This window comes from Trematomus bernacchii, unplaced genomic scaffold (assembly GCF_902827165.1).
Source record: "Trematomus bernacchii unplaced genomic scaffold, fTreBer1.1, whole genome shotgun sequence".
Classification (NCBI taxonomy): domain Eukaryota; kingdom Metazoa; phylum Chordata; class Actinopteri; order Perciformes; family Nototheniidae; genus Trematomus; species Trematomus bernacchii.
The window spans coordinates 289,072-305,137 of NW_022987701.1; the positions used below are offsets into that span (position 1 = coordinate 289,072).

General features: G+C 40.6%; 1 protein-coding gene across 1 annotated transcript; it reads left to right on the plus strand.

Moving 5' to 3' along the window:
- Positions 1-2,729: 2,729 nt before the first annotated feature.
- Positions 2,730-8,070, plus strand: sox19b (SRY-box transcription factor 19b). Its single transcript, XM_034139667.1, has 2 exons — positions 2,730-3,718; positions 5,986-8,070. Exons 1-2 carry the CDS (start codon positions 3,060-3,062, stop codon positions 6,242-6,244), a joined length of 918 nt encoding a protein of 305 aa, XP_033995558.1. The 5' UTR covers positions 2,730-3,059; the 3' UTR covers positions 6,245-8,070.
- Positions 8,071-16,066: the final 7,996 nt, after the last annotated feature.

Consider the following 16,066-nt stretch of genomic DNA (forward strand, 5'->3'; position numbering starts at 1 on the left):
CTGGAGTTATCTGAATGTACTTCCACTTATTTTAAATATGCATATCCCTCTAAAAACCATAACAAAGCGAACTGAAAGAGTTACAGTTGGGAATACAATGAAAGCAGGACTATCTATCTAGTGTTGTGGAGGTGCTAACACTGTATTTTGTTCAATATCAATGTAAAATGTCTTTTTTTTTACAGTTTAAATTTCGCTGTCAACACAATTGAAAGCTCAAAACAAGCAAGTAAGTGGATCTTTGAGATGAGATTATTTGGGTGAATAGATATGTTGATGTGTAATCACATGATCCCAGCTGATCTGGTGATGTCACCAACAATGCTGTTGTCCCCAAACTAATTAGCTGCATGGAGAGTTAGGACTCCTGCGTTAAATCCATCCATTTATAGTGACAGTGCTTTCACTGAGCAGATCCATGCAAAAACACAGATGCAATGAGAAAAGATTATAACAAATAATTTGGGCACAGTGTGGGAAGAATGGGGAAGTAAACGGGGGCCATGGCTCATTTTGGCCATGTACAGAGGTGGGAAGTAACTAAGTAGATTTCCTCAAGAACTGTACTTAAGTACAATTTTGAGATACTTGTACTTTACTTGCACATTTCCATTTTATGCTACTTTGTACTTCCATTCCACTACAATTCATAGGTAAAACATGTTATTTTACTACATTCATTTATTTTGTACCTTGATACTTTACAGATGTGGATGAAGGATGTGAAATCTAATCAAGTGTTAAATCAGACTTTAGTTCCACCTGGAGTAAATTCACAAGCTACCCTGCAGTATACAAAGTCATTCAAACTAGCTGCACCTTTACCAGCTTTGAGAACACTTTCATGATCAATCATTATAAAACATATCATATGTATTATTCTGAAAAGGACCAATCTGCACAATGACTACTTTTACTGTTGGTACTTGAAGTATATTTTGATGATAATACTTTTGTACTTTTACTTGAGTAATATTTTTGCAGGACTTTTACTTAAAACCGAGTATTCATACACTGTGGTACTTCTACTTTTACTAAAGTACAAGATCTGAGTACTTCTCCCACCTCTGGCCATGCATTATACCACAGAAGTGTCAAAAAGTGAACAAAAAGCTTCTATATGTCACTTTATTTGCCAGGCTAAATGAAAGGATTTATCTACTTCCTCAGTGAAGCCAACTCTGGATGAAGTTGAGTAGAATCGGAGACAGCGCGGTCCTTGTAGTTTCCGAAAACACTGCTGCTAACAAAGACTCCCGAGGACAGCAAAAGAAGAGGTCTATTTTGCCAAACCTACAAAGATCTTCCTCATTCTCCCGCAGCTCTAAAGTAATTCTCTGTGCCATTGTAGCTGAATCAATACCCGTGTATAGGGACATGTCTTCAGCACAATCGTCTGAAAAGAGGGTCAGGCTTCTCAAAAGCGTCGCTTTAAAGAAGACACAACAAGCATTTTATTTGCTGTTAGCCTGGACTAATAATAATGTTAAGGTTTTTGATTGAGTCGGACTAGTTTACCCTCTTAATGGCCAAGGGCTGTGTTGTGAAAATTAAGTTAAGACAGATGTAAATCAAAGTTGGGAGTGGAACAAAAGGTACAATTACCATTGGGAACTGAAGATTCAAGCCTATAACCAACAGATTAACAAACTGCCTTGAGTCATTATATCACTAACTTTTGCCTATTTTATTTGCCCTACATTGGTAGTGCAAAGTAGACGAAGACCCAGACCCTTGTGGGGCCCATACGATGCAGATAAAGGTGGTGAAGAGGGGTGCTGTGTCCTAGTAGTTGAACAACTTTGAAGCCTTGTGAAGTCTGGACATGATAATGAAGCTGCCATTTGTAGTCTGCAGTCCCCACTGCACCTGATGGGTACTTAAACAAAGTGGATACAAATACACTGCAGAATGGGAAGAAATGAAGTCCAACAGGGGGCCTGAAGGGACTAAATCATTCATTTAAATGCATGATGCTGCTGCAACACAAACATTTCCCAAATTGGGATCAATAAAGTACTATCTTATTTTATCTTATCTTGTGTTTTTTCCTATGAAGTATTTTTGCTGTTAATTCTAAAAACAGCCCATGAAAACAATGATATTATTTAGCTAGCTAGACATTTGATTTGTACATATGTATATTTGTTGATGTTGTTTTTTGGAAACTGCACTGATTTTGTTAATATAATATGACAAAAATGTCCCAAATTGGGATCAATAAAGTACTATCTTATGTCATATTCAAGATACATCTACTTTTACTTTTTTGTTTTGTCTTATTGTACTTGTTAAAAAAAAGTGTATTTATATGACTAATTGTCTCATGCAGTGCATGAACATTATAAATACATGGGGTGAAAAAAGACAGATTCAGGCAGCTTGTTGTGCCTTTTGGTTTGAGGTTTAAAACATGTTAACCGTGTGTGTAAGTGTGTGTGTTTAATGAACCCTACGCAGTGATTTTTTAACACTCCCTTTGTGGACAACTTTGATTAAACACCCTTCGATTGAAATGTGAATCAATTGATCAGGTGGTTAACAATAATTGAATAATAAGATAGGCCTTGTCTCTCTGGAATGCCCCCCCCCTCCCTCCACCATCGTCATCAACAAGTGTTTTGCGCGTCCTCGAAACCCTTTCAGTTGCAAATTCATGCGCGCACACGCACTGAAGCTCCTCGCGTTCTTATTGGTCCACAGAGAGCTGCTTGCGCACGAGAGCGGGGCAACTTTGGGAGTGAGCAGCTGAAGAGTTCAGTGTGTGAGTTGGCCGTCTGACAACAAGTTGTTTTTCACAGCACTGAGGAGAGGCTTTTAAATCACCTTTGTGTATTTCAGTGACAAAGTAATGACTGCCACAGCCAGACTTATATCATTTAAGTGAACACTGCTCGTCCGTTGCAGTGTTTTGAATCCCGGGAAGCGTCGTGAGTAATTAGTTGATTTGCATCACCCGGTGCTCCCGGTTAAACCAAGCCACAGGTCGCCAGGTGGACGGCGACGAAGGCTTTCAGCGTTTAACTCTCCTGTTACCCGTCTTAACTTAACTTTCCAACATGTACAGCATGATGGAACACGAGCTGAAGCCCACCGGCCAGCCGCCTTCTCACCAGACCTCTCAGGGCATGTCCCCGGTCACTGGCAACATGACTGGGGGCATGGGCATCAATGGCAACTCTCACCCGGGCTCCAAAACTGCGTGTCCCCCTGGAGTCGACCCCATGGATAAAGTGAAGCGGCCCATGAACGCCTTCATGGTCTGGTCCAGAGGACAGAGGCGCAAAATGGCCCAAGAAAACCCCAAAATGCACAACTCCGAGATCAGCAAGCGGCTGGGGGCCGAGTGGAAGCTGCTGACGGACGCCGAGAAGCGGCCTTTCATCGACGAGGCCAAGCGGCTCCGGGCCGTCCACATGAAGGATTACCCCGACTACAAGTACAAGCCACGTCGCAAGACTAAGCCCCTGCTGAAGAAGGACACGCAGGTGGGCAAGTACCCGCTGTCAGCAGGGAACCTGTTGGTGGCGGCGCAGGGCCAAGGTGGCAGTCCCAGGATGGACAGCTACGGCTGGGGCCCCACTGGGGGGTACGCCGGCATGCAGGGCGAGGCTCTCGGCTACACCCAGCAGCTGCACCGGTACGACCTGTCCGCCCTGCAGTACCCACCTGCGATGACGGCAGCACAGTCCTACATGAACGGAGCCAACTCTTACAGGTGAGCGTGTACAATAATAACTTTTGTAACTGGCTTAAACATTTGGAAACTTTGTCGTTCCTCTTGACAGAGAACATATCCTAACTAAAGTGCGGACAACACGTACTGACTTTAATTAAATTGTGATTTTAATCTATTTTATATTTAAATGACATAGGAAATTGTCTGAATTCGAGAAACCTGCTTAATTAAATGAAAGTCACCAAACAAGGTCTCCAACTGCACGGTATAGCCACGTCCACCTGCGTCACAATCTGGCGCGTTTAAATTATTAAAGAGTTAATCAAAAGTACTAATTCTTGAAGTACTGCTTACAAGGCATACATTAAATAATTGTATGTGATACCGACTTCCTAAAAATGCTTTAAAAAGATAGTTAAATCTATTGTAAACGCTTTTAAATGACAATCAGTGGAGAATTCACACAAGCACTACTTCATCTGGGAGCGCATGCGCAGAGACTACAGTCGTTTAATTGATGCTTTCTAGTTTCCTTAAGGTTTTATCTTTTTATAAGTTGGTCCGTGTAATTCACCTCTTTAGTCACTTAGGCTACACTCCATTTAAAAAATATAAATATATTTGTTCTGTTAGTTGTGACTAATTGACAGAAACTTTTGAAGAAACATTAAAACATGTTCATTGATTTCACTTTTTATTTTTTTAACTATCTAAATGTTTTTAATAGATGTGAACTACAGAAAGAATGAAGGGAGCTGCAAATAAACCTCCATTCTACAGAGTGCACCTGATGCGAGACATCACTTTAAAGTGAGACTTTAATCAGGTGGAAATGTTGCGATAAAGTACATTCAGTCCCATTGAGTCACAGGAACAACAGGCTTCAGTCTGGTGCCTACTTGTTATGCGTGTGACGCTTTGCTCTGGGCTGGGTCCTGCCTGGAATGTTGATCAGGATGACTTGACGGTAGGAAGGGCCTCTCTGTGTGTGGTCCCTTACCCACAATCCCCTATTCCTGCTAAACCATTGTCCCAGTTCCACTTCTGGGTCCCTGCCTCCTGCCTCAGGTCTCATGTCCCCCTTCAGTACAAAGACTTTGACAAATGTGAGGATAGATGATGTGGAAATGTACTCTAGTTTTTGATCATTTGGTCACTTTCTGACAGGTGACTCAACTGAAGCGTTAACAGCTTTGTTCTCCAGCAGGTGAATCTGTGAAAGCTGTTTTGATTTGCCTTATCAGTTACTCGTCTGTCAGCAGCTTTTAGTCATACGCCTGACTTGTCGATCCCTGTCCTTTCCTGTAAGGAATCACAAACATTATTTTGAAAGAGTTTTTTAAAGTAAGAAAAATAAGTCTGAAACTCAGAAGTCCTACCTTGTGAGGTCGAGGTAATTATTTAAACTCAGAGCCTAGTATCTTTAAACTATTTCACTATATAAGTTTCTCTTGCGGTAAGCTTATAAAACTAGACCTGACTCAGCTTTATTAGATGGGACATTGTGTAAAACAAGTCACCATTTTGTAGTTTTCTGTTGCTGTCTCTACAGTGATGCTTCAATGCACTTTGCCATGACTTTGGACTTTCTAAACCCTTTTTTCTCCTATTGTATGTCTTGTTATGCTTTTTTTGCAACTTGATTTAGAGTGGAGCTGACCAAAATATCTTGTTTTCTTCTTTCAACACATATGTCAGGTTTCCAGTTAATGAATCAAATTAATATAATTATTCATTGTTAGGTATTTTTCCCTGAGCAATTTAACCCTGATTATGTGACGTCTTGATCCAGAGGCCTCAATGTATAATACTTTTTTGGGGCCCAGACCGTTAAAAGTGCACTGAAGTTGATGTAACTTCCTCAACGTACAAAATAAACTGCTGATTCAATTAGGATCGTTGGTGTGAGAAAAATCTGGTTTCACTTGAAATGCTGTGACATTCAGAATCCATTACCCTACAGAAGATGCAAATTAATGTTTTATTCTATTCACTGCCGAGTGTCTTTTCCCACAGTCCATTAGTTTTAATGTGGCTGATCTTGGAACAGCCCTTGTCTTTGGATTTGAATATCCAGTTTGTTTTAAAAGTTTTCTTTTTCACACATATGAAATGAGTTTGTTACACAGTAAACACACTTTGATGAAAGGGAAGAGTCCTGATGCAGTGCATCCTAAACAAATTAAAACGTGTTACAACAATTTGAATTTTTACATGTCACTGTATGGTCTGATTTCTCTCTTCTATTTATATTTTAAACTCTCTGATGGTGTCTAACATGTGTCTTCTTCTCCCCCCCCCCACAGCCCCATGTCCTACGGCAGCAGTCCCCAGCAGCCCAGTCCCGTCATGTCCATGGTGAAGGCAGAACAGGTGTCCCACTCTCCTCCGACCGGGGTGCCCAACCACCACCGGGGCCCTCTGCAGGGGGACCTCAGGGACATGATCAGCATGTACATCCCCGGGCCGGGGGGGGACGGCAGTGACCCCACTGGAGCACAGAGGGGCTACACCAGCGTCCAGCAGCACTACCTCTCCGGAACCGTCCCACTGACGCACATCTAGGACTGGAAGTGGGGAGTCAAGGGGGGCGCTTGGGGGGGGGGGGGGGGGTTGGGTGAGACTGAGTGGGAGGACCAGGACCAGGAAAGCTCAAGATGCACAGCTGGCGGGACAGGAGATGGAGTCGGGCGTGGAAGACAAAGAGACACGCGGCGTGAAGGGAAACTTTCTCCCTGCACTCGGTAGTCTACCAGATCCAGATGTGCCTGCAGTTCCAGACGTGAAGTGACGACTACGTTTTTATTAATTGAAAAGCTGTTTTTCTACCTCTGTGGTGCCCCACCAGTAAAGATAAACCCCACCACCACACGTACAGAGCCCCCCCCCCTGCCCACCACCCTCCAGCAGAAGGACTGCAGTGAAGACAGGGGCCACGTCTGTTTATTGTGTACATACTTCTGTCCTTTTCTGTCTTTTTATATTTTTTAGAACTTCTCCATAATAAGTCAAAAGACTCCATTTAACCCCTCCCTAAACACTGGCACTCATGACCTCCAATCCCAGGGCCAGTCGGCGGGTTCAGTCTTCCACTGTTGGACCACGGAGCCGCAGCACGGAGACAAACGTCACGGCAACACAATCTCTCAGCTGGTGACAGACCAATCACCTGAGCTGAAGTGCCCGTTGAGTCTTTTTTTGTTGTGATGTGAGCGGGGGTCGGTAGGGAAGTAAATGCACAACTGAAAGCTGTTTTTGAAATGAACACTCTTTGCCCTGGCTTTGGTTTAGTACTCTTGCTTTTTTTGTGTATTTTTTTTAACTGATGAAATCTTGTGGGATGCCTGGGAAAACACCTGTTGGACAATCAGCACTGCATCCACAGGAACCAGAACAGCTTCTGATCTGCGGTGTCTCTTCACAACGCAGAGCCAGGCTGGTTCTCAAGCCTACATTTCAGATCACTGGTTTACACTGGGGAGAGGGGTGATGCTGTTTCTGCTGCCTGTACGACCTTTATTTGCTATAATTTAGTTTTAGATTTGATCTTTTGATGTAAGTGTTCAGATGCGTTGTTTTGGCGCTCGCTCTGTTTTCATTGTCACTTTGCTCTAGGCAAGAGTTTTATTGTTTTTAGGCTTTTCAGTAAGTGGATGAAATTTAATATGAAATGCTACATTTCAGTAGTTTTGTTCCAAATAGCAGATTACGACTCGTCTTCCACAAAGTGACCTGGATTGACAAAAGGCCTTTCAGGCACCTTTTTTGACCTGTCAATTTGTTTGTGTTTTACTACCAGTAAAGAGAATGTATCAAAGCAGGATTCAGATCTCCAGCAAATCTGTTCTAAACTTTTCCAGATAACTTTACCTGTGTGTTATTCCATCATTCTTTAAAATAAGTGCTTTTAATCCTGGTTCTTTGAATCTGACTGCTGTTATTGTCTAGCCTGCTGTCTGGTTACTAGTGCTGCTATGGACCTAAAGGGAACTTTATATTCAACTTCAAACACTGTGAATATTGAATGTGGTAGATTATTCCGACAGTTAACTTTGAAGCATTCCATTACTAACTCAACATGCACTGGAAACAGATGCCTTACTTATTTTTGAAAAAGGGAGAGCAATTCTATTAAAGTAATGCGTGAATGTTTACATTGTTACCCAAGTGTTTAACTTTTATACTGACTTGTTTCTCTATTTTTAGAATGAATTCTCTTGTATGTAAATGCTGCCATATACTAGAGTTACTGTATGTATCATTCATGTAAATAATGTATACATTTTTAGGCTCTTATACTAAGAGTCTTGATTCTTTTTTTTTGATTAAAAAAATCTTTGTTATGGCATTCATGACAATATTAATAAAAAGTACAAATCCTTTTTCATCAATGATGTCTCGCTATCTGTTTTTGTGTACTTTAGTTCAACAGCAATAAGTGAATTCTCATTTCACACCGACGAAAAATATCCTTGCTCAAGGTCCACTTGCTAGCTTTTTCAGTTGACAGAACACATTTTCAACTACACTTAAGAGGCCATTTTTGTTTTTTTAGATAGAACTGTCAATACATCTAGAACCTAGGCCACCATTGCCAACATTGACCTAAAAATAAACTGGACAGTGTGAACAAAGTTGACATTCTTTTTTTTTTTTTTTAAATGCAAGTTATTTCTGAGGAGTTGCATTTTACTAGTTCCACATTTTACACAACTTGGATTACGCTGTAAAGTTTCATCTTTAAATGTAATTTAGGCCTGTTTATTTCCATATGATACGTAAATCCAAAAGCAAACTAAAAACTTTCTACAAAAGTTTAAAAATAGTTTTTGTTTAGTGGATGGGGGAAAAAAGCTTTGTTCAATCGACACAAGACACTTAATATTCATACAAATAAATGGAAGTCAATGGTAATTTTGGACAATGATAAAACTTCAATTCTGAAAAGAGATTTAAACTATAAGTGGTTGGGTTTACTAAAGGCTGAAATAATGATTTACGTTTTTATTATTAAATTATCCAAATTGAACGAATTAACTTCAATATGCTATACTTTGTAGTTGTTTTTTTATATTTACAACATACTACACTAGGTCTTTTTTTAACGATATTTTAGACATACCATACTACATCGGTTTTATCTAACATTTTCCACATATTCTAGTGCTTTTTTCTGACATTATCGACATTGTACTATGTTGTATTTTTGTAGGCCTATGTTTTTTTTATTAAATATTTTCCAACATTCTACTAAGACTTCTCATCACATTTCTCAACATAAACACTTAGCCTACAGTATTATAGGCTTTTAATTATGGTTCCCCCTTAGTAGTCTATGAGATTATTGTGCTTACTATAATTAAAGCCATCCTTTCTCACAAGTCCCAGTGGAATCAGTGGCCTCAGTATCTCAGGTGAATTGGAAAAGCTTGTTATCTGTGTCAGCAGAGACTATTATTGGCTGTTTCTCAGCTGTTGCTTCAAACATGACCTCATCCATCCGAATCATTATCGAGAATAAGAATGGCATACCAGCAATCAAACCCGACCTTTATTTCACTTTCACAGCGAGGCCGTCAGCGCTGCTCGGAAGAAAAGCCCGGACAAAAGTGCACATTAGCGGGGAAACATGGCTGCCCGGGCCAGGGGTGGGGAGATGTGATGGGTGAGGGTGAATGGGGGGCGGCAGTCTATAGTGCCTGGAATGATTTAAAGCTCGATTATTTACTTTCTTATCTTTACCCTCTTTTAAAATTCACTTTCTCCGCTTCCCTCCTCCTCCCTTTCACCCCCCGTCCCCCCGTCCCTCCACAGAGAAAGCGGGTGGATGGCCCGTTCGTAATTGGCCGTGTCGGAGGCGCATTGTCCGGGGCTTTTCAGGCCGCAGGTGCATATAGTAAAGCCGGAGTCTCCGCTCCTCCCCCGGGCGTCTTTGTTCCCGCGCCCCGCTTCCCCCCACTCCCCCGCCGGGCAGAAAATTAGGGCTGCTTTTTGGGGGGCTTCGTCCTCTGGCTTAACCCTTTCACCGACCGCCGCCTTTCTCATGGAAATGGAGAGAACCCCGCACCGGCTAATCGGTCAATGAGGGGAGGGGATGGGGGGGGGAGAAGGGGGGGGGGGGGGGGGGGGGGGGGGGGAGATGAGGGCACCAGGATCAACCGGAGGAGGAGGAGAACAGATGCAGGGGGGGTCTGAGGAGAAAGCAGTTTCTCAAACTTTGTCTGAAAGTGATTACATTTAACAGGTGATGGTAATATGGTAGTTCATGATGTAGCCTTTTTAATTGTGTCAATGGTTCCAATGGGCAATGGTGCATCTGAAAATGATATTAAAATGAGTGTTACTTTTGTTTATCATTGCACCCCCACTGGAGCTTCCTGAGTCTCTCAAGGATCCCTTGAACCTCATTAAGATCCTATGGAACTTTCTCAAGGACTCATCTGAGCATTATAAAAGTAGGGTGCTTCAAAACATTTGTTTTGAGCTTGGATATGTCTATATAAACCAGTTGAACTCTTTAAGCCAAAGTTGCTTTATTTGCTGTTGTAAAGTATTTTTTTCAATTAATCTTAGGGGGATGTCAAATACGTAGAACATAACACTTTTAAATGTTCACCTTTTAGGTACATTTTGGCAAAGAACCAACTTTTCTTGCCCTGTAACTAGCGGAAGTTCCTGCATATATGTGGGTTGTTTTGGCTGCGGTCCACGGGCGGGGAGGGATGGGGTGGGGAGAGGAGTGGGTGGAGAAGGGGGTGGAGTGAGTGTCAATGGAAGGATTTTCTGGTCCAATACATCCCATCACTTAGCAACAAGCAGTGAGGCTTCAACAAGTGGTTGCCATGGATCTGCCGAGAGTGACTTAAAAGTCTCCACAAAGAGCTGTGGTCAATGTGTGCCTGAGAATCAGGTGGTGCTTACCAACAGGGGGTTTAAGTGCCAATCGGCATTTACTGTGGTGACACACAATCTAGTCATAACCTGCATGTTTCTGCAGAGTGGATTGGAAGTTAATTTATGCTCACTCACTGGCAGGTCAAGCTCTCATTCATATGCTGCTGTTGTCTCTGTCCTCAATGAGAATTCCAACTGGCAAGAGGAGGAATTAGGAATTATATCAAAACAAAAAGACAGAAATGAGTTTGGCAACACTGCTGCAGGAGAGCACACACTTCAAAAGGAGGTTTTAATACGTATACCTGCTGCATTCCTGCAGGAGTCCAGACACAACTCTTATCTAACAGGGCAATCACATACTGTGTACACACACACACACACACACACACACACACACACACACACACACACACACACACACACACACACACACACACACACACACACACACACACACACACACACACACACACACACACACACACACACACACACACACACACACACACACACACACACACACTCACATAGACATGTAAACACATGAAACTGTTAAACTGTCTATTCGACATACAGTAATATATTGTTTTTTCTGATATATTCATCTATGTTTTCATTTTCGAATTTTTCACATATTATACAATGCTTTCTTTCGGACATTGTCAACATAGTATACTATGTCATTTTTCCCCCTGATATTTTTGCCATCCTTTGCTATGTTGTGGTTTTCCTGACTTTACTTTGCATCATTTCTACATACTTAACTTAACTTTTTCTCAGATTTAAAACATTATAGACATACCTTTTTGACATACAATGCAATGCCATTTTTCTCAAATGTTCCACATGCTTTTTTCTGATATTATATTGTATTTTTTTATATTTCCGACATACTATACTGAGTCGTCTTTTGACATGTTCCAACATTCTATACTATGACTTCTTTGTACTTTTCCTTTTGCTATCTTGTTTTTTAATGATATTAAGTTTAATATGTCGAGAATGTCAGAAAAACTGTATAGTTTAATAATAATTGGCTTGTGAAGCTCATTCAAATGTTTCTTAATGATAAACCCATGCCTCAATAATGCATCTGAATTGAAACTGCTCATAATTCCCAGTGATTTAAAGGCTTTCCCTGTCTTCCTGCCTTTGTGAGTGCACAGGTGGCTGGGCGGGCTGTTTGCTGGCACGCAGGTGAAAAGTGGGTGGCTGCTGTTCTGGCATCGCGCCACTTCAGTTGTAATGAACGTAAACCCTGAACAAGAGATCTGCTGCATTTCTGAGCGCGCAGCTGGTGGCATGCGATACCTGGGTGGGACTGAGAGGTCACACACACACACACACACACACACACACACACACACTGACGGGTGCTTAAAGTAAGATATGGATCAATGTTTTGTCTGAGAACTGCAGAAGTCACATCTTCCATTAAAGGAGGGAGGATATGTGGAAACAACAATCTACCAAAAATATATATTTGGATTGAGTTCCTTTTCTAGAAATCAGACAGACCACCATGACGGCCAGTATGCTGTCAGCAGGTACAGGCCCACTGCTACTAATAGAAGGAAGTGTTTGCTAAGCCCTGACAGAGTGACTGACAGGTAACTCTAATGAGGTGTGTTTGCAGAAGGTGGGGAGAGGCACACCCTGAGGTGAGGAGAAGGTGGGTATGTGGGAGGAGGAAGGACTTAAGGAGTGGTGAAGCTTCTGTTTTCTCTGTGTTTGTAATTTAAGATTTACTTAACATAAGTCATATGATTACAGGTGTTTGTTCATGGGAACCCACAGAAACAGAGACTGAAAACATTATGGAAGGGCTTCAATAAGTGCCTTTAGTCTGAAAATGTACCACACTTCTAAGGGAAATATGGCATTTACCACATTTTTCTGAACTAAAGAAGAATATACATTTATATGATACAAAAATAAATAGAATATTAAACCTGTTTCCAAACCTTTTGGCTTGTAAGTATACAAAAAAATAAATGTTTGGTATCAGACGTCTATGAGTTGTTAGCTATTTTTAGAGAAGTGTCAATCAATATGAGTCTGGCCAAAATCACTGGATCACATATTGGTGTAAAAAAAAAGTACAATCTGAAATAATCCAATATCTTAAACAATAATCTGTCAACTACACTGGGGGAATCAAAAATCCACTGTGATTTGAAAGTGTTTTTCTTTTAAATACTCAGATTTTAACCTTTGCACATTGTTGGAACTATAGCATTATGATTGGAGCTGGAAATTCAAGAAAAAGTTCTGAGAAAGTTCAAATTCATTTCATTTCATTTCAAACCTTTATTTATCCAGGTGTATCCCATTGAGATCATTGCTCTCTTTTTCAAGGGAGACCTGCTAAATAAAAAAATTAAAAGAAGCAGAAGTATTGCTGAGTCATGCTGTGAGTTTGCATTTCTTGGAACATTTGTTTTACAGCTTGAGCATGCTGTTTTTTAGATGGCTAGGTAATCAATTAAAAACTCCTTGAGGCAAGAAAAACAAAACAATGATTACAATTATTAAGCAATAATTACTGAACAAAAAAAATCACGTATTTCAACAACAAAAGTAATATACCAATTTATTCAGCCTTATCATAACACATTCCACATTGAGACTTGTTGTATGAACACAATTATAATTAGTTGAATAATAACAACATTAGGTACATTTTGACTGGTGGAATACAATGGCAGAAATACTGTTCTAGTGTTGAAATACTCCGGTTTCGTGTAGGCTGTGTTATTTTCAACACAGAAACACCCTGCATTTCTAGATGTTCTGATAAACAGATGTTTACCTCACTTAGCATGGAGCTTGCATGTGAAAGGACTGTCGGCACATTTCATCTTCATTAATGTTTCCATTCTCCTCCACCCACCCCACTGACTCTATTCAGCATGGGGTTTTCAGATAGTCCGAGGAGATGGGAACGGCAGTGCGCTGATTACTTTGTTGTGAACAGCCCACACATGAAACAGATCGCAGGTGCGATAAATGTTTAAACGCACGATGTGTGCAGTGCTTCAAAGCCAAACAACCTGTTGATTTGTTTTGGAAGTTAGTCAAAGGAGCTGGAAAAGCCTTAAATTACACTGCACATTTTTTATTTGAATGAATAAAAACCTTTCTGTCTATGTTTAATAATGCTTCATGGTCTCCCTGTGCAGTATAAACACAGTTTGTTGTGTTTCATTCCTTTAATTTTGTGTTGCTTTTTATTTCTAGTTTCAAGACGGAGTAGATGAGCTTTTTCCCAAAATTCAGCATGTTGAGACTTTATTTAGTTATATGTTTTAGGTTGAAGATTTGCCTCTCAGGTTTTAAAAAGAGTATGTTTTCTATAGTCCCACTTAAGTTTTTTTTGGCTTTATGCTAAATCACAGTAGATAAATGCAGGGCTGCGTCTACCAATGTTGGGGCCCTCGTCCAGGTATTAACTGGTGCCCCTGGGGGGATTTAGCTTTTAATATTCAAATAATTTAATTACGTTTTATTTAAGTGAATTTTATTGAATTAAAGTTAACTGCCTTTCTGCGTCATCAACATGTGTGAGGACCTTTATATGCACTTTAACGGTTCACAAGTTAGCATTTTTTACATGAACAAAACATCAGAAATGAATAGTTAATAATTTAATATCATATAATGCCTGGATTTGTCCTGATCTGACATCCTTTGTTACATTTCAGGGTGGATGTCATAATTTATCTTTATCCTTTCTTCAACTAATGTGACTGCAGTTTAGAATGTTACTAATGTATGACCCTTAAATCTTCTGAACCAGTCTGGGCAATATTGGTTTTGGCGAGGTTTAGACGGAACAAAAATTGAGTTGTGAGTCTAGTCTGGAGCTGCAGAGTGAAGAAGGACCTCCCAAGATGAAAAGAGGCAGGTGATCGGGCAGCAAACACACCAATCAGTACCATCTCCGCTCCACAATCAGCTACGAGCCAAACTGCGGCTAGTCTTCCTTCGGCTCCCACCACATCGCTCTCATTAAAAGCAAGGTTTCCCTTTCTTTTCTTCTTTTGCTGTTGTTGATCTCAACCTGCTCTGTCCCCTCCCTGAACTCTGGCTCGCACCCATTAGCATGGTGAAGAAAGGCCTGTTCAATAGAAAGTTAAATGGGGATGCAGGTGATGAAACACACCCTCTGGCAACCATATTGAAAGCCCACATCTTTAGTAGTTTTGGAACATATGTGGTACACATTGTGCATCTCTCTATGGTGTTCACATATAGGGAATGTCGTCTTTACGTAGTGTAAGATCGCTAGATAGCATCAGATGAGCCAACCATGATCTTTTTACTTATGTTTGGATGTGAGCTAATGCATACAACAGAGGCAGCTATGGAGCTATAGGATAATCATTTCCCATAAAAATACAATTATCAGTTATCTCCCTATGTACTGGGAGTAGATTTAGAATATTAGTAGTAGTGTCAGAGGTGGGAGAAGTACTCTAGATCTTGTACTTGAGTAAAAGTAGAAATATACCAGTGTAGGAATACTCTGGTACAAGTAAAAGTCCTTCAATCAAAATGTTACTCAAGTAAAAGTACAAATGTATTAGCATAAAACACACTTAAAGTACCAAAAGTAAAAGTAGTCATTGTGCAGATTGGTCCATTTCAGAATAATATATCTGATATGTTTTATAATGATTGATCATTAAAGTGTTCTCAAAGCTGGTAAAGGTGCAGCTAGTTTGAATGACTTTGTATACTGCAGGGTAGCTTGTGAATTTACTCCAGGTGGAACTAAAGTCTGATTTAAGAGTTGATTATATTTCCAAACATTAATCCAGATCTGCAAAGTATACTAAAGGTATTAAATACATGTAGTGGAGTAAAAGTACATGATTTACCTCTGAATTGTAGTGGGATAAAAGTACAAAGTAGCAAATACATTTGCTTAAGTACAGTACTTGAGTAAATGTACTTAGTTTCTTCCCACCTCTGAGTAGTATTAATAGTTGGAATTTTGAAAAAAAACGTTTAATAAATGTAACTTAAAGTGGACCTATCATGCTATATTTGAAACATATATTGTAGGGCCATACCTATACAAAACATGTCTGTGAAGTTTTTTTTTCAAAATACCAAACAGATCACCCATTGTAGCCATGCCTCATACTGCTCATACCCCTCTTTTGAAGCCCTGTTATGGCGCGTTTCCACTACAGCGCGGAGCCCTGTTTAAGAGAGCTGTGACGTCAGCGGCCCGTCTTTGGTTGCGTTTCCACTTGGCCTAGTACCGGCTAGCGGGTCCTAATTCACAGTTTTTCTGGCCCCATAAAATCGTGGTTCTAGGGCCAGGAACAACCAGGCTGAGTCGGGCTGAGGAAAAGAGTGACACATATGTATGTTTAAAAGACATCACAAAGTGCATTTTGCATGATAGGTCCCCTTTAAAGGGGACCTATCATGCAAAATGCACTTTTGTACGTCTTTTATACATGAATATGTGTCCCC

Excerpts from the sequence above, each read along its gene's own strand:
- sox19b (XM_034139667.1), top strand. The coding sequence starts at position 3,060 with ATGTACAGCATGATGGAACACGAGCTGAAGCCCACCGGCCAGCCGCCT. Across the intron at positions 3,719-5,985 it reads AACGGAGCCAACTCTTACAG|CCCCATGTCCTACGGCAGCA; the intron begins GTGAGCGTGTAC and ends CCCCCCCCACAG.